The sequence below is a fragment of the Chiloscyllium plagiosum genome, chromosome 32 (genome assembly GCF_004010195.1).
Source record: "Chiloscyllium plagiosum isolate BGI_BamShark_2017 chromosome 32, ASM401019v2, whole genome shotgun sequence".
NCBI lineage: Eukaryota > Metazoa > Chordata > Chondrichthyes > Orectolobiformes > Hemiscylliidae > Chiloscyllium > Chiloscyllium plagiosum.
Window position 1 is genome coordinate 41,574,368 of NC_057741.1, and position 24,441 is coordinate 41,598,808.

The window sequence follows — 24,441 nt, forward strand, 5'->3', positions numbered from 1 at the left end:
CTCTTAAAGAGAGGTTGATTGGAGTGCAGGACTGACATGTCCCTGTTAAAATGAGGGATAGAAATGGCAAGATTAGGGAATCATGGATGACAGGTGAAACTGAGAGACTAGCTAATAGGAAAAAGGAAGCATACATAAAGGTGTAGGTGACTGAAGACAGAAGAAGCTTTGAAAGGATATCAGGAATTTAGGACCAATCTGAAATGAGGAATTAAGCGGGCTAAAAGGGGTAATGAAATATCCCTAGCAAACAGGGTTAAGGAAAATCCCAAAGTCTTTTATTTGTATATAAGGAGCAAGAGGTTAACTAAAGAAAGAATTGGCCCACTCAAGAACATAGTAAGAAAGTTATGCATGGAGTCAGAGAAAATGGGTGAGGCTTTTAATGGGTCCTTTGCATCGGTATTCACGAGGAGGGTGGAGCAGATAGGTGGGAAGGAAGATTGACAGATGGGACAGGTCGTGAGGACGGTGCTGAGCTGGAAGTGGGGTAAGAAGGGGGAAGGGGAAATGAGGAAACTGGTGAAATCCACATTGATGCCGTGGGACTGGAGGGTCCCAACGCGGAAGATGAGGTGCTCTTCCTCCAGGCATTGGGTGGTTAGGGAACGGCAGTGGAGGCGGCCCAGGACCTGCATATCCTTGGCAGAGTGGGAGGGGGGAGTTGAAATGTCCAGCCACAGGGCGGTGTGGTTGATTGGTGCGGGTGTTCCAGAGATGTTCTCTAAAGCCCTCTGTGAGTAAGCGTCCTGTCTCTCCAATGTAGAGGAGACCGCATCAGGAGCAACGAATACAGTAAATGACATGTGCAGAAGTACAGGTGAAACTTTGATGGATGTGGACGTCTCCTTTGGGGCCTTGGATGGAGGTGAGGGAGGAGGTGTGGGCGCAGGTTTTGCAATTCCTGCGGTGGCAGGGGAAGGTGCCAGGACGGGAGGGTGGGTTGTAGGGGGGGCGTGGACCTGACCAGGTAGTCACAGAGGGAATGGTCTTTGCGGAAGGCGGAAAGGAGTGGGGAGGGAAATATATCCCTGGTGGTGAGGTCCATTTGTAGGTGGCAGAGGATGATGCGATGTATACAGAGGTTGGTGGAGTGGAAGGTGAGGATTGGGGGGTTCTGTCCTTGTTGCGGTTGGAGGGATGGGGTTCGATGGTGGAGCCACAGGAAGTGGTGAAATGCACTGGACGGAATAATCAATCATGGGAGGGGAAATTGAAGTTTTAAAACAAGGAGGCCATCTGGTGTGTTCTGTGGTGGAACTGGTCCTCCTGGGAGCAGATGTGGGCAGAGGCAGAGGAATTGGGAATAAGGTATAGCATTTTTGCAGGAGGCAGGGTGGGAGGTGGTGTAATCCAGGTCGCTGGAGAGGTCACGGAAGGGGAGAGAGGTGACGGAAGGTGAGAGAGGTCCAGAAATGGTCCAGAAGAGCGAGAGAGAGAGAGAGACAGATAGAGAGAGAGAGATTATTAGTAACAAAATTTTGACAGTAATCCACAAAATAAAGGATTTTACTGTCTGTCATGATATGAAATGGTTAATATATGAAGAAATGGAAGATATTGGTGACCAACATTTTAGATTTGGCGATGCCAGTGTTGGACTGGGGTGAACAAAGTTAAAAATCACACAACACTCGGTTATAGTCCAAAAGGTTCATTTGGAAGTATAAACTTTCAGAGCGCTGCTCCTTCACCAGGTAGCTGGTGGGGCAGGATCGTAGGACACAGAATTTAATGTAAAAGATCAAACTATCATACAACTGATCACATGTATTGAACAAACCTATATTGTTGTTACTGGCATTGAATTAATATCATTTAACAGCTGATTTCTGAGGCTTTTACACGAGATGTTGAGAATCCCACTACCTTTGGGAGGTAGTTGAATTGGGAAAGGATCTGGTAAGCCACACTGTGAATATTCCTGGAGGCTATTTTTTCAAGGAGTAACCAACTAGTTTAGGAAACACTGCAGAAGGGGAGGGAAAAATAAAGTGCTGCCAGTGGAAGGCTGTCTCTCAGATCAGTAGCAGCCTTTGGGGGTCGGTTTAGCAAAGCAGTGTGATACCAGCAACGTGGGTTCAATTCCCATCATTGACTGAGGTTACCATTAAAAGACTCTCCATCTCAACCTCTCCCTTCACCTGAGATATGGTTGCCCTCAGGTTAAACCACCAGCCATCTCTCTCTCTCATGAGAGCAGCCTGTGTTCTGACTAGACAATGGCAACTTGAATGGAGCAGTCGTTGGAGAGAGGACAAATGTAGTTCATTGTAGTGAAAGTTTCATTTGGCTACCTGGTCAGTGCTGACTCTAATTGAGGAAGAATGTTACAGAGATGTAGAGTGCCTGTGCAGCAACCAACAGGCATCCGCGCTGCGGGATGTGCTACGTGATCAAAGGATTACTGTAAGAATGTGAACTTCATGGGGGACGTGTCAGCATCAAAGTCTTCAAAAGATTGTATCTAGAACATAGAAAAGTACAGCACAGAACAGGCCATTTGGCCCACAATGTTATGCCGAGGATTATTCCTAATCTAAAATAAAATAACCTAACCTACGCACCCCTCACTTCACTGCTGTCCATGTACCTGTCCAGCAGGCGCTTGAATGACTCTGCTTCCACCACCACTGCTAGCAACGCATTCCATGCATTCACAACTCTCTGCGTAAAGAACCTACCTCTGACGTCTCCTCTATACCTTCCTCCTAATTTCTTCAAACTATGACTCCTCGTACCAGTCAATTCTGCCCTGGGGAAAAGTCTCTGGCTATTGACTCTATCCATGCCTCCCATTACCTTGTATACCTCGTTCAGATCACCTCTCTTCCTCCTTCCCTCCAGAGAGAAAAATATCCGAGCTGAGTCAACCTTTCTTTGTAAGGCAAGCCCTCCAGTCCAGGCAGCATCCTGGTAAACTCCTTTGCACCCTCTCCAAAGCCTCTGTATCTTTCCTATAGTAGGGCAAGCGGAACTGGACACGATATTCCAAGTGTGGTTTCACTAGGGTCTTGTAGAGCTGTAGCAAAACCTCGTGGCTCTGAAATTTGATCCCCCATATGCTTTCTTAACAACCCTATCCACTTGGGTGGCAGCTTTGAGGGATCTAAGCACTTGCACACCAAGGTCCCTCTGTTCCTCCACACTGCCAAGAATCCTGTCTTTAATCCTATATTCAGCATTTGAGTTCGACCTTCCAAAATGCATCACTTCACATTTATCCAGGTTGAACTCCAGCTGCCATTTCTCAGCCCAGCTCTGCATCTGCCCAGCTATGTCGCGCTGCAGTCTGCAGTAGCCCTCGATACTATCAACGACACCTCCAACCTTGGTGTTATCTGCAAATTTACTAGCTCACCCCTCAACCTCCTCATCCAAGTCATTTATAAAAATTACTAAGAGCAGAGGCCCAAGAACAGAGCCCTGTAGGACCCCACTCAACACTGACCTCCAGGCAGAATACTTTCCATCGACAACTACTCTCTGCTTTCTCCCTTTATCCCGTACTTCCTCACTTTATGAATGAGCCTACCATGGGGAACCTTATCAAATGCCTTGCTGAAGTCCACATACACCACATCCACAGCTCGACCTTTGTCGATCTGTCTCATCACCTCCTCAAAGAACTCAATAAGATTTGTGAGGCATGACCTGCCCCTCACAAAGCCTTGCTGACTGCCTTTAATCACACTATGCTTTTCCAAATAGTCATAAATCCTATCCCTCAGAATTCTTTCCAAAACCTTGCTGACCACAGATGTAAGATCGACTAGTCTGTAATTGCCAGGGATTTCCCTATCCCCCTTCTTGAAAAGAGAACATTTGCCTCCCTTCAATCCTCCAGTACGACTCCCGTGGAGAGTGAGGAAGCAAAGGTCTTTGCCAGTGGCTTAGCAACCTCCTTTTTCGCTTCCCGGAGCAACCTAGGATAAATCTGGTCTGACCCTGGGGACTTATCAATCTTAATGTTTGTCAAAATTTCCAGCACATCAACTTCATCAATCTGGGTCTGTTCAAGCCCATGTCCCAGCTCCTCAAAGTTCCCATTCACAACAAGGTCCCTTTCCTTAGTGAAAACAGAAAAAAAAACTTATTTAGGGTTTCCCCTATCTGCTCAGACTCCATGGACACGTTCCCTATGCTCTCCCTGATCATTCTCTCATTCCTCACATATGAGTAAAATGCCTTTGAGTTCTCCTTAATCCTTCTTGCCAAGCCTTTTTCATGCCCCCTCCTGGCTCTCCTCAGCCCATTTCTGAGCTCCTTTCTAGCAAGCCCGTAATCCTCTAAAGCTGTGCTGGACCCCCTTGCTTCCTCCACTTTACGTAAGCTGTCTTATTCCTTTTGCCGAGAAGCTTCTCTGTTCTTGTCATCTAAAGGTTTCTTAATCTTACCCCTTGTCTGTCTCAGAGCAACAAGTTTGTGTATCAACTGCTCCTTAAATAGTCTCCACACATCTGTTGTTTCCTTTCTGTGGAACAATTGCTCCCAGTCTGTACTTCCCAACTCCTGTCTGATAGCATCATAATTTCCTTTTCCCCAATTAAGTATCTTACCTCGGTATCTGCTCCTTTCACTATCCAAGGTTATGGTAAATGTGAGGCAGTTGAGATCACTGTCACCAAAGTGCTCTCCCACCACAAGACCTGACACCTATCCTGGCTTGTTGCCGAGCACCAAATCCAAAATGGCCTCTCCCCTTGTCGGCCTGTCTATAAACGGAGTAAGGAAACCATCCTGGACGCACCTAACAAAAACGGCTCCACTCAAACCGTATGCAGTAAGGAGGTTCCATCAACATTGGGAAAATTGAAATCACCCATAACAACAGCTCTGCTACATCTGCATTTTTCCAAGATCTGCCGGCCTGTGAGTTCTTTAATCTCCCTATTGCTATTAGGGGATCTGCATAAAAACCCCAATGAGGTGGCTGCTCCCTTGCTGTTCCTAACTTCCACCCATACTGACTCAGTAGACAACCCTTCCTCAACAACTCACCCACTTAAAAAACTTCCTGGCTGCCCACGTTTCTCTCCACCCTCTCACCTCGCCGCTCTGTTCAAAATGGAGGTCATCTCTCTAAACAGACTGAAAATCTGCTGGAGTATGAGTTAATGCTACTGAGAAGTGACAGACATTCAATGACTCTTTATTCCAGGGATTGATTGGAGACCTGTGTGGTATCGCCGGCACAAATCTATCATTGTACTTGGGATATCAGAGATACCATGTGGTGGATTGGCCAATGTATCAACAACCAGTCTGGGCAGTACAGGTTGAAAATTTCTACAACAAGCAATGTAATAATGACCAATTTCTTTTGCTGAGGGATAAATATTGTCCAGGACACTACAGAAAACTTCTTGCTCTCTTGCAAAATAATGTTATGGGATCTTTTAACTCCAGGCAAATGGGGCAGTTTAGCATCTCATCTGAAGGAACACACTTCCAATAGTGTAGCACTATTTGGTACTGCACTGGATCTGTCAACCTGGACAGAACTTGAACCCATAACTTCTGAGCAAAGTGAAGGTGCTATCCACTGAAACATGGATAGAAAGCCGCGAGAGAAGAAAAAACAGAAAATACCAACAAAACATTTGAACTCGTTTTTAAAATAAACTTAGTTAAAATAGAAGATTAGTAAAATTAAACTGAAAACTAAAACAGCAGACTGGGGAACATCGGAATCAAGTCCTTCACTTTTATTTAAAATGGTATCCAGTTTAGCTGTATAAATGTATCATTGCTGCAAACACTTTGTAAACCTGCCTCTCTTTATTTAAATATCAGAGAGTTAAACAACTTTGCTGCATTCTAAAACTTTAAATGTCTGATGGTCAGGACACTGCCATTACCATATACAGAAATGTACGGAACTCTCACATCATGGAGCCAAGCTGCATAAATAAACTCCAGTGAGCTAGGATCCCAACAACAATGTTGGGATTGCAACAACATTGCACTTTAATTGACATTCATAATTCTTTTGTGTGGCACACTGAGCATTTTTTAAACAAGATTCACTGAACAAAGGTTACAATAAAATTGATTTGCAATATTTAAACAAGGATTTGAGTCAATGGATTTTTAATAATTAAAATCTCCAAAGCGATGGGTTAATGTTTCTTCATTAAACCCAATAGGATAGGAATCATACAGAAAGCTTCAGTGCTGATGATTGTAGGAGACATAACTTCCTCCTTATTCACGTAAAAATCCCCACAGCTTTTCAGTTACTAACAGAAACTGTGATTTTGTTACTCTGATAAAATTAGATAATAAATTAAATCCAATCAGTACCTTCATTTCTGAATTTTGTAGACATGGATAACAAAAGTTCAAGACAGGCAAAGACACAACATTTTACCTAAATTTTACTACAGATAAAGGTTGGAAACATTATTCTGCCGGCATTAAAGCAAAATACGTATTTCTCTTTTTACATCATACTTTAGTCTTTATTTCCTTGTAATTACACTAACATCTATCTTAACTGCCCTGTAATCAATCCATTGACCCCCCCCACATCCTTATCTTCAAAACAAAAACAAAATTCTTGATCTGTGTCTGCCTTATAACTTACCTACCACCATTATAACCACATATCACAAAAAAAACACACATCCCTTCCTCTTTTAACAGTTTGTGATAATTAACTTTGATCACAGAATTCATCATCACCATTAATTTACTCTATCTTTATCATTAATTTTAAACTAAAGCAGTATGGGCAGAAGTTGCATTGACTGTAACTTATTACCATTTATGTCACTGATTTCATTTAAATAATCATATTGGTGATTGACATAAATTACAAAAATACAGGTTTCAAGATTGGCAAATTGGAGAAGAAACTGAACAATTGCTTGTTATCCTGTTAATGCCAACCTACTACTGAAGGCCAGACCATGATTAACATTTGATTTTTCTTAGAGGACCAATGATGCTCAGAAGAAATTGTTAACTAATTTCATGACAAGGTATAAAAATGTCGCTGGTTGGTGACTTGAACTCCTGCAGAAGATCCTCCAGGGTAATGAATACATTTCACGATGCAACGGAAATATCATTCTTATTTCTCATATAACTAGTGATACACAAACAAGTTTTATAGAATTTAAATATTTCGTACAGCACACAATATAAATAGTGACAAATGCCTGAGACAATTCATTTCTGACCTCAATTTGCTGAATTGTTTTCAGGAGCTTCATCAGGTAATGACTACCATTTGGTATGAGATTATAATTCTTTGGGTTTATAAAATCTCACGTGCCATATTTTTCATGGCTGATACAATTTTTTCTCTATGTCTAATCTTTGTGTAAACTATGCTGTGTAAATCTGCTTAGTGTTTCCAGTGGGGGAATCCAGAACACGGTATTTCACGGATTGGCTCCCACTACCGGGCCAATGAGGTATTTGCTCACAATCAGCCTGGCCAATCATGTAGCAATACCTCACAAGGTCAAAGATCCCAGCATCCTTTTAAAAAAACTACCCTACAGGCATTTGTTTCCGACTCCACCTCCCAAACCGAGTATAGGACACTCAGTCCCCCCAACTGTAGGGTGCTCGTTCCTCATGAGTGTTGGACATTATTGCTACAGTCTGAGGGGAGATTCTGGGAACAGGAACTGATGCTGTCCATTCTCTAACTGGCAGGTCCTCTCCACTTTAGATTGCTGCTTCACTCAGTTACCCACACCTTGCTCCAAGAGCCTCCCTCTGATTTCGATTTGCAATCTCTCCTCTTTAGTAGTTCAGCAAAGCTCCTGATACAAGAAACAGCTTGCTCCCAACCCAACAGGAAGATTGCCCTGTCAACTACACATCACACTGAAACAGTCATGAATCTGAAGGCACATGTTGCTCATTTACTGATTAATGCATTGAAAAGGTACATATAATTCTGGCATAGTTACCTGTGGATGATCATTCATGACATGCTAATGTGTTGAAGTGGTTCCTGATGCTTGCTGTCTGTCATCAAGCTGCTGCTAAAGAAATTCTATAATTTTTTAATTAGATTAGATTAGATTAGATTAGATTACTTACAGTGTGGAAACAGGCCCTTCGGGCCAACAAGTCCACACCGCCCCGCCGAAGCGCAACCCACCCATACCCCTACATGTACCCCTTACCTAACACTACGGGCAATTTAGCATGGCCAATTCACCTGACCTGCACATCTCTGGACTGTGGGAGGAAACCGGAGCACCCGGAGGAAACCCATGCAGACACGGGGAGAACGTGCAAACTCCACACAGTCAGTCGCCTGAGACGGGAATTGAACCCGGGTCTCTGGCGCTGTGAGGCAGCAGTGCTAACCACTGTGCCACCGTGCCGCTTTTGGAAAGCTGACTTTTATCTGTCTGCCCTGTACAATGAAATGCCTCTATTTATTTGATTTCCCCTTCCCAGGATTTTCACAATCCTTCCGTACAGCTCAGCAACAGATCATTCAACCCAAATGGTTTATGTCGGTGTTTATGCTTCACATGAGTCTCCCTACCACCCCCTTTCTCTTCAACTGACCTGATACACATACTCTAAAATACCATATTCTTCGAGATTTCTTGTATTTAAATCCAATCAGAATTTTTATTAAATGTGGAAGAAGCTTTACCTGTAACAAGTCACCTGTCAAATCTGTCTCTAATAAGTTTGCCATATTTTCCTCCGTTAGGAGTGAAAATGTCCAAGATCCTGGGACTGGGAGTGTATTAAAGCTGACAGGCCAAGGATGGAAAGGATGAGAGTTTCTAATCGGGGCATGAGTAAAAATTGGAGCCATTTTCAACATGATGCAAAAACACAATTTCACCGCCCTCATGTTCAACGGTAGGTTTATGAATAGCTGCTATTTTGACAAGGTTACACAGTGAAAATCTAAATGCGTAACCTAATTGGAAGCGGCATACATGGACAGCACACTTGAGACTAAACATTTGATTTAATTTTGAAGGATTTAAATGTCTGCTTGTTCCAAAATGATTTCTGGAAGATAATTTAAAATCAAGATCAAAGCTGTAGCTCCAGGATTGCTTAGTCTTAAATGGCAAAAGGATAATGAACAAGTTCTGCAACATAACATGTAACAAGACACAGCAGCGGTCTGATTTTAATTTCTATGAGCCCTCTGAACTAACAGTTTTGTTGATCAAAATACCTCAGACACAAGCTCAAAATTTTCACTGGAAGGCCAGCACTTTCAAATTATTTCCCACTGTAGCCCCATTTTGAAACCTGAAAGTCAAGACCCCTCAGTGAGAGCGCAGCCTGTTTGAGTGAAAGGACAACTATTGTCACTTGGTCTGGCAGCCGTTACGACCTCAGATCTCTCAAGAATTTTTGCCCACAACACCATTGTGGTCCTGACTCCATTTTAGCAGCTCTGGCTTAAGCCAAAGGTAGTTTAGACATCATTTTGGAATTTCACAGGAATATCATCTCTCTCTGAATTGCACAAATGTTAGGCTGCAGGAGAGTGTGATTTGAAAATAGTGTTGCTAACAGAACACAAATTATAAACTAACACAATCTCAAAGACAGTCCACTCAATCTTGAATTAAGCTGGTTTCAGGGAGGTACTAAATCCACATGGAAGACTCAACAAATAAAGAAGAAAGGTTGAGAATAAAGCTTAAATTAATTTCTAAATGGAAACATGGTCAGTTCAGGGTTCAGACTCCCATTGGTCTAATAGGTTCTGCGTGTTGCATAATCTAAAACCATACTGGCTGCTCCGAGGAGAGCAGGATCAGAAAGATTGGAGACAGCTATTTCAACGGTTTGTGTGGATGGTAGGGCTCGTTGGGTGATCACCTCCTTCACGATACTCTCATTGTGAGCAGCCAGAACTCCAGAGAGGATAACAAGAGATGGGTTCAGTGTATGCAGAATGTTTGTAATACCGACACCAAGAGCACAGCCAGCTGTGGAAAATAACAAGATTTTGCTCAATTGTCACAAACTTAAAAACAAAGGCAACAGAGCAGTTTATTCACAATTTATTTTAAAAGGCTGTTACAGATTTGATGGATTGAATAGCCTTCTTTATACTGCATTAATAAGCTATAATACATAGGTTACACCTCTATGATGCAACTTAGTAGAATATAAAATGTAAGCAGTAAGTTTTAAAGGTTAAATAAGAAATTGAGTTAATCAGTACACAAAATTGCAATGTTCTGGTACTGTTCAGTCTAGAGGCTTCCTGCTCTGCCAATTCTACCCTCTGTAAAGTCTAGTTTGTCTACCAGGTTGCTGCCCATTACTTACCTTGCACCAAGTGCTGTTCACCTGGGCCTGTAGGAACACAAGACTCAGCAACAAAACTAAGCAAGTCATCCTCCTGCACCATTGAATATGATCGTGGCTGATCTGCCTGTACTCTCAGCTCTACTTTCCTTAAAGTCCCCACAATTCCAAACTCTGGGATTGATCAAAGATCTCTCTAACTCAGGCTTGAATAAATTCAATGATTCACCCTCCACTTCTCCTTGGGGAAGAATGCTCCCAAACCAACTACCCAGACAAAAAAAAATCCCACCTTTATATTGAAAAGGAGATCTCTTATTTTTAAATTATGTTCATTAGTTTTAGCTGATCTCACAAAGGAACACAGCTCTGGTTTCTACCCTATCCAATCATCTCAGGGTCTTATACATTTTAACAAGATCACCTCTTATTCCAGTGAACATAGGCCCAATCTTTCTTCATAGTATAAGCCATTTATAGCAGGAATGAAACAAGTACAATTTCTCTGAACTGCTTCTGCTGCAATTAATTCCCATTTCTAATTAGTACACCAAAGCATTTCTTCAGATGTGATTTGTACAGCTGCATTGAAACTTCCTTTCTTCTTTATGCCATTCTCCTTACAATAATCAACATTGCATTTCCTATAACTACAAACTAACTTTGTAATTCAGATAACAGGGCACCCAGAATACCTTTAGTACAACCTCTCTTCCATCTATTCTTTCCATCAAAATAGATCAGTTCACACTGATCCACATTGTGTACTCCTACCAATTTCTTGCACATTCACTTAACCTTAATTGTGGCAGGCTTTCTCCCTTTTCTTGACAACTTATTTTCCTACTCATCTTGGTGTGATTAGTAGCATTTTGCTACAATACATTTGGTGCCTTCACCCAAATCATTGATATAGATTGTACAGTTGAGGTCTCAGCACCGATCGCAGTGGTAATTCATTAGTTACAGCTTACCATCCGTATACTCTGCACCGATTAGCCACCCAATTATTTATCTACGCTAATTGCTTTGACAAGCCTTTACACCTTAGGAGCTCTTTTCTTCATTATTAACCTTGGATGTTGCACCTTATTAAAACGGTTTTGAAAATCCAAGTACACCACATCTAAAGGTTCCCCTTTATCCACCTTGCTTGTTACATCCTCAAAAACTCTAATTAGTTAAATACAGCTCACTTTCACAAAACACTGTTGACTTCAGTCATATTGGTAAAAACAATGACTGCAGATGCTGGAAACCAGATTCGGACAAAGGGCTTTTGCCCGAAAGGTCAATTTCGAAGCTCCTTGGATGCTGCCTGAACTGCTGTGCTCTTCCAGCACCACTAATCCAGAATTCAGTCATACTGGGTCCATTATGATTTTCTAAGTATATAATCTTTAAAATGGATGCTAGCAATTTCTCTCTAATAGATGTCAGGCTAACTGGCTGATAGTTTCCTGCCCTCCTCCTTGAATATTGTGAGTTTCTAATTGTTGGGGGCCCTTCAAGAATAGAAGGAATTTTTAAATTGACTCTTGGGCTGTCGGTGTCATTGTTTGTCTAACATTTATTGCCCATCCCTAGTTGTCCTTGAGAAGATTGCAGTGAACTGCCTTCTTGAACCACTATAGTCAGTGTGCTGTGGGTAGACTCACAATGCCCTTAGAGGGGGAATTCTAGGACTTTGACCCAGCAATACTGAAGGAACAGTGATCCCCAGACAGGATGGTGAATGGCTTGGAGTGGAACTTGTGAATGGTGGTGAATGGTATCTGCTGGCCTTGTCCTTCTAGATGGAAGTGGTCATGGTTTGGAAAGTTCTATCGAAGGAACCTCGATGAATTTCTGCAGTGCATCTTTTAGATGGTATATACTGCTGCTCAGTGTCAATGATAGTGGGAGTCGATATTTATGAATGTGGTGCCAAAAAGTGGGCTGCTTTGTCCTGGATGGTGTCAAGCCTCTGGAGTGTTATTGGAGCTGTTCCCATCCAGGCACGTGGGGAGGATTCAATCACACTTCTGACTGGTGCCTTGTAGGTGGTGAATTAGCTGCTATAGGATTCCTAGCCTCTGATTGGAAGACTGTAAGGGCTTATGCCCGAAACGTCGATTCTCCTGTTCCCTGGATGCTGCCTGACCTGCTGCGCTTTTCCAGCAACACATTTCCAGCTCTGATCTCCAGCATCTGCAGACCTCACTTTCTCCTTGGAAGACTGTAACTAATGCATGGACTATCTCTGCAGTCTTTTCCTTTAAAATTCTACAAAGTAGGCCATCTGGTCCTGGGACTTATCAGTCTTTAGGTTTAATTGTTTTCTCACGCCTTTTTTCAGGCAATTATTTTAATGTCCTTCCTCCCTTCCTGTCTTTTCTTTCTCAATTTTCAAGTATCTTTGGCAATGTTTCTAATTTGTCTACAGAGGCATTTTCTGTGAATACAGTGAATACAGACACAAAATACCGATTAGGTACATGCACCTTTCTTTCTCTCCGTTATTAAAGACAGGAGCTCCCTCAGAGCAGCCTATAAAATAACTGACATAGGTCTTCATTGAAAATGTGTGGGGCCTATTCCTTCACAGGTCTGTGAATACACAGAAGTCTTGATCTCTTCTGTCACCGCTACACAACAGAACTAACAAATGATGCTGGCCTTCTTCACACTGCAGACAATTCACATTAGGGGACTTATTTCTCAAACTGTATCCTATCAGGATTCATCTTTTATATTCATGGCCTGGACACTGGGGAACCAAGTGGTTAAAGTCCCCATTCTCAACAACAGAGCCACAAAAACAAAATCAGCGAGGATTATTCTAGGAAACTTGCTTCAATTCTAACATAACATTCTACTGAGTCACATGAGAATTAACTTCAGACCTCAATGCAAATATCTCACAAGGTCTGCAATATAAATGAAGCACTTGGCTTATACTGAAGTTTCCAATCCCAGCTGCATCTCAGATAATGAGGTCGCTGCAGTTCTTCAATGTGGGTAGCAGAGTTATATCAACAAAGTCACATTTAATGGCTCCTCTCATAAGCATAAGGGACTAGTTGGGTTAAGAGTTACAAATCACACAACACCAGGTTATAGTCCAACAGGTCTATTTGGAAGCACTAGCTTTCAGAGCGCTGCTCCTTCATCAGCAGGTTGTGAAATAGAAGATCAAAAGACACAGAATTTATAGCAAAAGTTTACAATGTGATGCAATTGAAATTATATATTGAAAAAGATCTGGATTGTTTGTTAAGTCTCTCATCTGTTAGAATGACCTTGTTGGTTTCAGTTCTTTCATATGTAAATCGCAAAACTTTTTTTAAAAGTTACATTCTCAAGTGCACTTTAACAATTGGTGTTATGTCAGCCCAGTTAATGTATTGAAGGTGTTAGCTTCCCTGTGAGAGACTGTCTGTGCCCCAATGGTCAGACTGATTCTAATTTAAAAAACGGATTTACAGAATCTTACATGGATTCATGCAGGTTTTGAGCAAAGTAAAATGTAATTCTGCAAGTACTATTTCGCCCCACTAACTTATGTGTATGTGTGTGTGTGATGGGGGATGCGTGTCTGTGAGAGTGTATGTGTATGTGAGTGTAAAATGGTATAAGTCTATGAAAAGGTGTGGGTGGGAGTGTTATGAGAGAGGGTCTGCATGTGTGTTTGTGTGTGTGTGTGTGTATACAGTGCAATGGTGGTCACCTGTAGTGTGTGACATGAACCCAAGGTCCCGGTTGAGGCCATCCCTATGGGTACCGACCTTGGCTACCAACCTCTGCTTGGCCATTTTTCCAAGGCAGATTTCGGAGCAGGCAACAATGAAAAGTGTTGTTGAACAGAGGCTAATAGCCAAGTTCGGTACCTGGGGGATGGCCGCAACCGGGACCTTGATTGAGATCACACTACAGGTGACGCCATTGCACTATATACACACACATACACAGACACGCCTATGTACACACACACACACCCTCTCTCATACGCTCACACATACTCTCCCACACACACACTCTCACAGACTTATACCCCTTTACACGCACATTCACACACATGCGCGCACACTGTCACAGACATTCATAATCCCCACCACATGCAAGTTTGTGGGGTGAATTTGTACTTGCAGAATTACATTTTATTTTGCTCACAAACTGCATGAATCCATGTAAGATTCTGTAAATCTGTTTTTTTAGATTAGAATCAGTCTGACCATTGTGGCACTGACAGCCTGACAGGGAGTTAACACCTTCAATACATTATCTGGGCCGACATGACACCAATTGTTAAAGTGTACTTGAGAATGTAACTTTTTAAAAAAGTTTTGTGATTTACATATGAAAGAACTGAAACCAACAAGGTCATTATAAAAGATGAGAGACTTAACAAACAATCCAGATCTTTCTCAATGTATAATTTCAGTTACATCACACCGTAAACATTTGCTATAAATTCTGTCTCTTATGGTCTTATTCTCCACAACCACCTGATGAAGGAGCAATGCTCCAAAAGCTAGTGCTTCCAAATAGACCTGTTGGACTATAACCTGGTGTAGTGTGATTTTTAACTTTGTGCACCCTAGTCCAACACCGGCACCTCCACATCATAGTTGGGTTAAAGGAGTGCACCAATCTTCATTGGTGTCACATGACTTGCTGGTTGGAAACACTTTACTAACATCCCTTCAGAATACAAAAGCCAACGTTGTGATTATGAGTGCATCACAATCAGCAATGACACACTGGAGATAGGAGCCCAGGTTTTCCCATACAAATTATTTCACTGATGCTGATTAGATGGTCTCCTGAATATGATGATAAGTTCAAGCTGATCAGAGGGAAAACTGTCATGTGTCATAAAATCTTCATGTAATCCAAACTGCAGACAGTATACTGTCTAACTTACCTCAGTGCAGCCACCTGCAGGGTTTACCAGTTTAGAGAATACTCTCCACATGCTGTGTATTACCTGTTTGGAGCACTTTCCGTGCCTCAGTACTCCCTCGTTCTGCAGCTTGAATGAGATGAATTGCACTCACTGTCTCTTCATTTTTGAGAGACATTCCTTCCACTAGGAGCAAATCTTCTGTAAGAGGTAAACAGAAATATTAAACAGAGCTGATGATAAGAAGTCCCTTCAGAGCAGTGAATGGCATAGCTGCTTGTACTGGAAGCCACATCTACTAAACAGGGTCCTGTTTGTTACATACAAGAAGAATGTCTACACACACTGCATTGTTCCAACTCAACAAAAAGGTATCAGTCATTTCTCAGGGTAATGCCTTGACCAAGTACGGTTAAAATTTAAACAAAGTTTAGCAGTTGACTATCAGTCATCATTTTAACTGAAACTTCCTATCACAATACCTCAATCGCATTCCACTTGCCAAACAATCAGCATTCTCCTCTCATACAATATGAGTAATTTTTACTTTGATTTTTCTTGCGACTTGCCCTGACAAGTGCAAAAAAAAGCTCCTACAAAATGTTTTCCTCACTAATCAAGTAAATAGAACCATAGAATTCCTATAGTGGGAAGCTGGCCACTTGGTCCATCGAATCCACACTGGCCCCCCGAAGAGCATCCTACACAAACCCAAATCCCCCATCCTTTCCCTCTAATCCTGCAGCTCCCACGGCCAATCCACCTAAACTGCACATCTTTGGGGTGTGGGAGGAAACCAGAGTACCTAGAGAAAACCCAAGAAGATACAGACAGAACGTGACAGATAGTGGAATCGAACCCAGGTTCCTGGTGGTGTGAGGCAGCAGTGCTATCCACTGAGCCACCGTGCCACCCAGATTCACTCTCTCACCCTAATAAGATTGGTGAATTACAGTCATAGATTACGATGTGGAAATAGGATATTCTGGCTATAACAGAGAATTGATATCGGCACATAAAACTCTGAGGGGCTGGACAGAGTAGGTGGGGAGAGACTGAGACCACATATGATAAAATCAAAACTGATAGGGTACAAATTTAAAGTGATAAAAGAAGCAAAAGTGACATTATGAAAACAGTTTTCAGGCAGCAAACAGTTACAGTCTGAAACACCCTCTCAGAGTGTGATGGAAGCAGTTCAGTTTTTTTAAAAATGCATAGACGTAGTCATCAGCAGCAGAATCTGTAACCTCATGGCCCGGCATATCATCCACTCAACCATTATCATTAAGCCAAGGGGTCAATCTTCGTTCAACGGAGAGTGCAAGACAATCTACCAGGAACAGAACCAGGCTTATTTGAAAATGAGGTGGTAACCTGGTGAAACTATCAAACAGGACTACTTGCATTAGCAGCAGTGATAGGCAATCCTACAACCAATGGATCAAACCTAAGCTCTGCAGTTCTGCAATATCTAGTCGTGAATGGTATTGGATGATTAAACAACTGACTGGAAGAGGATGCTCCAAAAATATCCCCATCTTCAATGATGGAGGAGAGAGCACATTCGTGCTAAAGGTAAGGCTGAAGTATTCATAGCAATCTTCAGCCAGAAATACCAAGTGGATAATCCATCTCAGCATTCTCCAGTAGTCCCTAGCAACACAGATACCAGTCTTCAGCCAATTCAATTCACTCCACTTGTTACCAAGAAACGGTTGGAGGCATTGGATACTGCAAAGGCTACGGGTCCTGACAAAATTCTGGCAATAGTACTTAAGACTTGTATTCCAGAACTTGCTGTCCCCCTAGCCAAGCTCTTCCAGTACAGTTACAATACTGGCATCTCCCTGACAATATGGAAAATTGCCCAGGTACATGCTGTATAGAAAAAGTAGGAAAAATCCACCTGACCAATTACCAGGTAGCAGCACTTGCTCAGCAATAACCTGCTCAGTGATGCCCAGTTTGGGTTCCACCAGGGCCACTCAGCTCCTAAACTTATTCCTGATTTGGCTCAAGGATAAAAGAGCTGAATTCCACAGGCAAGGTGTGACTGCCCTCGACATCAAGGCTGCACTCATCAGAGTGGAGCATCAAGGAGCCCGAGCAAAACTGGAATCAATGGGTGTCAGGGGACAAACTCTCCTCTGATTGGAGTCATACTCGACACATAGGAAAATGGTTGTGGCTGTTGGAGGTCAATCAGCTCAGCTCCAGGACATTTCTGCAGGAGTTCCTCAAGGTAGTGCTCTAGGTGCAACCACCTTCAGCTGCTTCATCAATGACCTTCCCACCAGGATAAGGTAATTGGAACAGTGATTTCACAATATTCAGCACCATTCGTGACTCCTCAGATACTGAAGCAGTCCACGTTCAAACTTATCAAGACCAGGTCAATATCCAGGTTTGGTATATAGTGGCAGGTAATATATGTGCCACCACAAATGCCAGGCAATGACTATCCCCAACGAGAGGCAATCCAAAACCATCCCTTACTGCCTTTTGACATTCAACAGTGTTACCTTGACTGAATATTCTCTATGAACATTGACCAAAAAGGCAACAGGACTCGCCACATAAAGACAATGGCTACAAGATCAGGTCCTTCCACCAGGGATGCTAAGTATCTACAATGCGTACTATCTACAAGATGCTCTTCATCAATTCACCAAAGATCCTCAAACTGCACTTTCCAAACCCATGACCACTTCCATCTAAAAGGACAAGGGCAGCAGATACATGGGAACATCATCACCTGCAAGTTTGCATCCAAGCCACTCACCATCTTGACTGAGAACTATATTGGTGTTTCTTCAGTGTCAGTGAATCAAAATTATAGAATTCTCTCCTTAAGGGAATTGTGGGTTAACCTCCAGCACATGGACTGCAGTGGTTTAAGAAGCGAGCTCACCTTCTCAAGGACAGCTGGGACACAGGAGAAGATATTGTTTTAAACCAAGGGACTGTGGAAGAAGGCATTGCAGTTTAAAACAAGGAGTTCCCAGGACTCAATGTGTAGGCCAAAGTGAGGACTGCAGATGCTGGAGATTAGAGTCTAGATTAGTGTGGTGCTGGAAATGCACAGCAGGTCTGGCAACATCCGAGGAGCAGGAAAATCGACGTTTCGGGCAGGATCCCTTCATCAGGAATCTTCTTCATACCTGATGAAGGGCTCCTGCCCAAAACATCGATGTTCCTGCTTTGTGGATGCTGCCTGACCTGCTGTGCATTTCCAGCACCTATCTAATCAGAGCTCATTTATGTTGTATCTACCAGGTGGCCTTATTCAAGCAGTGGGTAAAGAGGTAGATACCTCAACTCTGTGTCTGTGTTTTCAAGGAACAGACTCCTGATTGGCTTTTCAACCAGAACTTGCTGTAAATCTGTGGAAACATAATTGAATTCCGAATGTGGTCTGTACAGCCATGACACAGATTCTCCTGTGTGGCAAACACACCTGCTTTCTGTTCCACACTTTACATATCTGTGGACTTAAGATGGTCTCTGAATTCCACTGTTACGTTCCCATTTGAAATGACACTATCATCATCTTGTTAAATGAAAAATATTTGAATTTTTGGAAGTTGTGTCACTTACCATCATGTAATCTCTTTGCCTCTCTTTGTAGTGCTATTCCGGAAGCATATGCTTCTATGCAGCCCCTACTCCCACACATGCATTCAGGCCCATCCATCGATACCATGATGTGACCAAACTCAGCGGCACAGAACATACTGCCATGAATCAGCTCATTATTGTGGATGATTCCCCCTCCAATTCCTAGTGAACAAAATTCATTCTTTGTTAGGAATCACCAATTTCCAAATGAACTTTACACTTCACAGACACTGCAAGTTTCAAACTGACTGCATCCTCTAGTATTTTACGATTTTATTATTCTTAATTCAATCTTCAAGCACATTCAAATTACACTAAAATAGATTGCTTATGATACTGGATAGTATGACTTTTAAAGAAGCACAAATTGCTGGAGAAACTCAGCAGGTCTAGCAGCATCTGTGGAGAGAGAAACAGTTAATGTTTCAAGTCCAGTGACCCTTCTTCAGAACTCAGTATAGAACACAGAATAAAGCACATTACAGCGCATTACAGGCCCTTCAGCCCTCGATTCGGAGAAAGTGAGGACTGCAGATGCTGGAGATCAGAGCTGAAAAATGTCTTGCTGGAAAAGCGCAGCAGGTCAGGCAGCAACCAAGTAGCTGGAGATTTGATCCCTTCTTCAGGAATGAGGGTCTTATGCCCGAAATGTCGATTCTCCTGCTCCTTGGATGCTGCCTGACCTGCTGCGCTTTTCCAGCAACACATTTTTCAGCTTCAGCCCTTGATGTTGCGCCAACCTGTGAAACCAATCTGAAGCCCATCCAACTTGCACTATTCCATTCTCATCCATATGTCTATCCAATGACCATTTAATTGCCCTTAAAATTGGCGAGTCTACTACTGTTGCAAGCAGGGCATTCCACACCTCTCCTCTGAGTAAAAACAAACTCTGACATCTATCCTATATCTATCACCCCTCAATTTAAAGCTCTGTCCCCTCGTGCTAGACATCACCATCCAAAGAAAAAGGCTCACTGTCCACTCTATCCAACCCTCTAATTATCTTATATGTCTCAATTATGTCACCTCTCAACCTTGTTCCCTCTAGCGAAAACAGCCTCAAGCTCCTCAGCCTTTCCTCATAAGACCTTCCCTCCATACCCAGCAAGACCCTAGTAAATCTCCTCTGAACCCTTTCCAAAGCTTCCGCATCCTTCCTATAATGAAGTGACCAGAACTGCACACAATACTCCAGGTGCAGCATTACCAGTGTCTTGTACAGCTGAACCATGACCTCATGGCTCTGAAACTCAATCCCCCTAACAATAAACGCCAACAGACCATATGCCTTCTTAACAACCCTATCAACCTGGGTGGCAACTTTGAGGGATTTATGGACCTGGACACCAAGATCTCTGTGCTCATCTACACTATCAAGAATCTTACCATTAGCCCAGTACTCTGTATTCCTGTTGCTCCTTCTAAAGTGAACTCCCTCACACTTAGCCACATTAAACTCCATTTGCCACCTCTCAGCCCAGCTCTGCAGCTTACCTATGTTTCTCTGTAACCTGCAACATCCTTCAGCACTAAGCACAACTCCACCGACCTTAGTGTCATCAGCAAATTTACTAGACCATCCTTCTATGCCCTCATCCAGGTAATTTATAAAAATGACAAACAGCAGTGGCCCCAAAACAGATCCCTGCGGTACACTACTAGTAACTGAACTCCAGGATGAACATTTCCCATCAACCACCACCCTCTGTCTTCTTTCAGCTAGCCAATTTCTGATCCAAACTGCTAAATCACCCTCAGTCCCATGCCTCCATATTTTGTCAATAGCCTACCATGGAGAATCTTAGTATGTATAATTTTAACTTGAATCTAAAGGAGAATACAGAAATTAAGTACTTATTAGTTGAGCTGAAAATGTGTTGCTGGAAAAACGCAGCAGGTCAGGCAGCATCCAAGGAGCAGGAGAATCGATGTTTCATGCCCGAAATGTAAAGGAGACCACATCGGGAGCAACAGATACAGTAAATGACATTTATGGAAGTGCAGATAAAACTCTGATGAATGTGGAAGGCTCCTTTGGGGCCTTGGACAGAGGGAGTTGAGGGGGTGGGGGAGAGAAAGTGTGTGGGCACAGGTTTTGCAATTCCTGTGGTGGCAGGGGAAGGTGCCGGGAGGAGAGGGTTAGGGTTGGGTTGACTGACACATTTTATGTTGAATGGTCTTGCTGGAGAAGTACGCTTCACACTTTGCAGTCTGTCTAGTGTGCATTTATAGATTGTCTAATCATTAACTAGTTAGCATCTTCTTACAGAATAATGAGGTTGGAAAGGCAGTGCCAGAGAACTGAGCTCAATGCATTCACAACTGGAGCTGAATCAGTCAGTCAATATCCTTGGTTCAGAGCCAAACCATTCCAAGGCTAAGTCAGCGGACATTTACTTTTTGAACTGAACAGACCAGGCTCCATCATTGAAAGTCTGAGCATTTTAAGAACAACATGAAATGTAAACTACTGTGTCAAATAGGGTTGAGCGAATCTCAAATATTTGTCTCTTAACCCTGTGAGTTCCAGAACAGATCGGCTAAAAGGGGTGACCTTGTAGAGGTTTACAAAATTATGAGGGTCATGGATAGGATAAATAGACAAAGTCTTTTCCCTGGGGTCGGGGAGTCCAGAACTAGAGGGCATAGGTTTAGGGTGAGAGGGGAAAGATATAAAAGAGACCTAAGGGGCAACGTTTTCACACAGAGGGTGGTATGTGTGTGGAATGAGCTGCCAGAGGAAGTGGTGGAGGCTGGTACAATTGCAACATTTAAAAGACATTTGGATGGGTATATGAATAGGAAGGGTTTGGAGGGATATGGGCCGGGTGCTGGCAGGTGGGACTAGATTGTGTTGGGATATCTGGCCGGCGTGGACAAGTTGGACTGAAGGGTCTGTTTCCATGCTGTACATCTCTATGATTCTATTATGGCTTTACTGCTATTTCTGCTCGATATGGAAGCTGCAGGATGAGGTCCTCATGGTAGAATAATGTTATGTGATGAATTTTCCATAATACTTTCTGCCACTTCAAGGTTGAAATGGAGGATAAATACTGACAGTATTCTGGGTACCATCTAGTAGAAGAAAGAATTGCTTGAGTTACAATGGCAAAATCCACCTAATTGCCCAGTTGACCAACAGAGACATAAATTTACATGTTATCAATGGCACTTTTGACTGTATTTCTTCAACAAGTGACCCTAATACAGGAAAAAAAAATCAATGCCAGCCTAAGGCAAAAATACCTGGAAGATTGTAGTATTTATAAAAGCTTTTAATCAGAGTGAGGATTCGATCAAGAAAGTGATGCACTGACATTCCTCCTCCCCCCACCCCCAGTGAAGCATCTGACTGATGGCAGGAGAAAACATACAGAATGTTATCTGAAATGAAGATCCATAAATTGAGCAGGCTGGAGATCACATGGTTCCTCTGGCTCAGAGACCATTCCCTGTAACTATTCCAGTCAGAAGTGAACCCCCATTCATTTTAATTTGAAAGTTTAAGAATTTGCACAATTCACTGCTCTTTCATTAAGGCACCTCAGAAAGGAAGGTTTGCCTAATTAGAGTCTTATCACATTATATGGTATGTCTGCTGAACCTTAAATTAAAAAAAGGATAGTCTGACGAGGGATCACTGAGTACTAACTGTGGCTATCAGTCATTCAGGGCCACTACTCGAGGGTTCTTGTATGCCTGCAATGATTGAGTTGTAGGTCTCAGCATCCTAATATCTCGGGAGACGGTTAGTTTAACTGACTGTGTCATGGACTGGTGAGATGTTATTCAATTTTCACCAAAAAATATGGACAGCATCATCAGAAGCATTTGATATGTGCTGGTCCACACCCTGACTGATCAGGGGACTACAGTGTGAACAAAGAACGTTACAGCACAGGAACAGGCCCTTATACCCACCAAGCCCAAGCCGATCCATACTCTCTATCTTAATCTGCTGCCTGATTTCTAAGGATCTGTACCCCTTTTCTCCTTGCCCATTCATGTACCTGTCTAGATACATCTTTAATGACACTATCGTTCCCACCCCTACCACTACCCGCTGGCAGTGCATTCCAGGCACCCACCGCCCTCTGCATGAAGAACTTTCCACATATATCTCCCCCAAACTTCTCCCCTCTCACTTTGAACTTGTGACTCCTAGTAATTGAGTCCTCTATTCTGGGAAAATGTTTCTTGCTATCCACCCTGTCTACACCTCTCATGATTTTCTAGGCCTCAATCAGGTCCCCCTCAACCTGCTTCTTTCCAATGAAAATAATCCTAATCTACTCATCCTCTCCTCATAGCGAGCATTGTCCATTCCAGGCAACATCCTGCACCCTCTCCAAAGCATCCCTAAACTTTTGGTAATGTGATCACCCGAACTGTACATAGTATTCCAAATGTGGCCAAACCAAAGTGTTATACAACTGTAACATCACCTGCCAACTCTTGTACTCAATTCCCCGTCGATGAAGGAAAGCACGCCTTATGCCTTCTTGACCACTCTACTGACTTGCATTGCCACCTTCAGGGTAGAATAGACCTGAAAACCCAGATCTCTCTGTACATCAATTTTTCCTAGGACTTTTCCATTTACTGTCGAGTTCACTCTGGAATTGCATCTTCCAAAATGCATCACCTTACATTTGTCCAGATTGAACTCCATCTGCCATTTCTCTGCCCAACTCTCCAATCTATCTATATTCTACTGCATTCTCTGACAGTCCCCTTCAATATCTGCTACTCCACCAATCTTCGTGTCATCTGCAAACTTGCTAATGAAGCAACCTACACCTTCCTCCAAAGCACTTATCCATATCACAAACAAGTTCTCTATCCCAGTCCCAGTATGCAGGGTATTCTAGCTAGGTTGATAAAGAACTGGTTGAGCAACAGGAGACAGAGAGTAGTAGTTGAAGGGAGTTTCTCGAAATGGAGAAAGATGACCAGTGGTGTTCCACAGGGGTCAGTGTTGGGGCCACTGTTGTTTGTAATATACATAAATGATCTGGAAGAGGGCACTGTTGGTATGATCAGCAAGTTTGCACATAACACGAAGATTGGTGGAGTAGCAGAAAGCATAAGGGACTGTCAAAGAATAGGAGGATATAGATAAACTGGAGAGTTGGGCGGAAAAGTGGCAGATGGATTTCAATCCAGACAAATGTGAAGTGATGCATTTAGGCAAGACTAATTCTAGAGCGAATTATACAATGAATGGAAGAGCCTTGGGAAAAGTTGATGAGCAGAGAGATCTGGGAGTGCAGGTCCATTGTACCCTGAAGGTTGCTGCACAAGTGGATAGAGTGATCAATAAGGCATATGGTATGATTGCCTTCATTGGACGGGGTATTGAGTATAAGAGCTGGCAGGTCATGTTAAAATTGTACAAGACATTGGTTCAGCTGCATTTAGAATACTGTGTACAGTTCTGGTCGCCACATTACTAAAAGGATGTGGACGCTTTGGAGGGAGTGCAGAAAAGGTTTACGAGGATGTTTCCTGGTATGGAAGGTGCCAGCTATGAAGAGAGGTTGAGTAGGTTAGGTTTATTTTCTCTAGAAAAAAGGAGATTGAGGGGGACCTGATTGAGGTTTACAAAATCATGAAGGGTATAGACAGGGTGGATAGAGACAAGCTTTTTCCCAGGGTGA

General features: G+C 42.7%; 1 protein-coding gene across 1 annotated transcript in view; it reads right to left on the minus strand.

Moving 5' to 3' along the window:
• Positions 1-8,261: 8,261 nt before the first annotated feature.
• The window catches only part of gne (glucosamine (UDP-N-acetyl)-2-epimerase/N-acetylmannosamine kinase), a 51,743-nt gene continuing 35,563 nt past the window's right edge, over positions 8,262-24,441 (minus strand). The window contains exons 8-10 of the mRNA XM_043674541.1: positions 18,755-18,937; positions 15,239-15,355; positions 8,262-9,944 (exon numbers count right to left, since the gene is read on the minus strand). Of these exons, the coding sequence (XP_043530476.1) occupies positions 9,709-9,944; positions 15,239-15,355; positions 18,755-18,937 (536 nt within the window). The 3' untranslated portion in view covers positions 8,262-9,708. The remainder of the gene's footprint in view (positions 9,945-15,238; positions 15,356-18,754; positions 18,938-24,441) is intronic.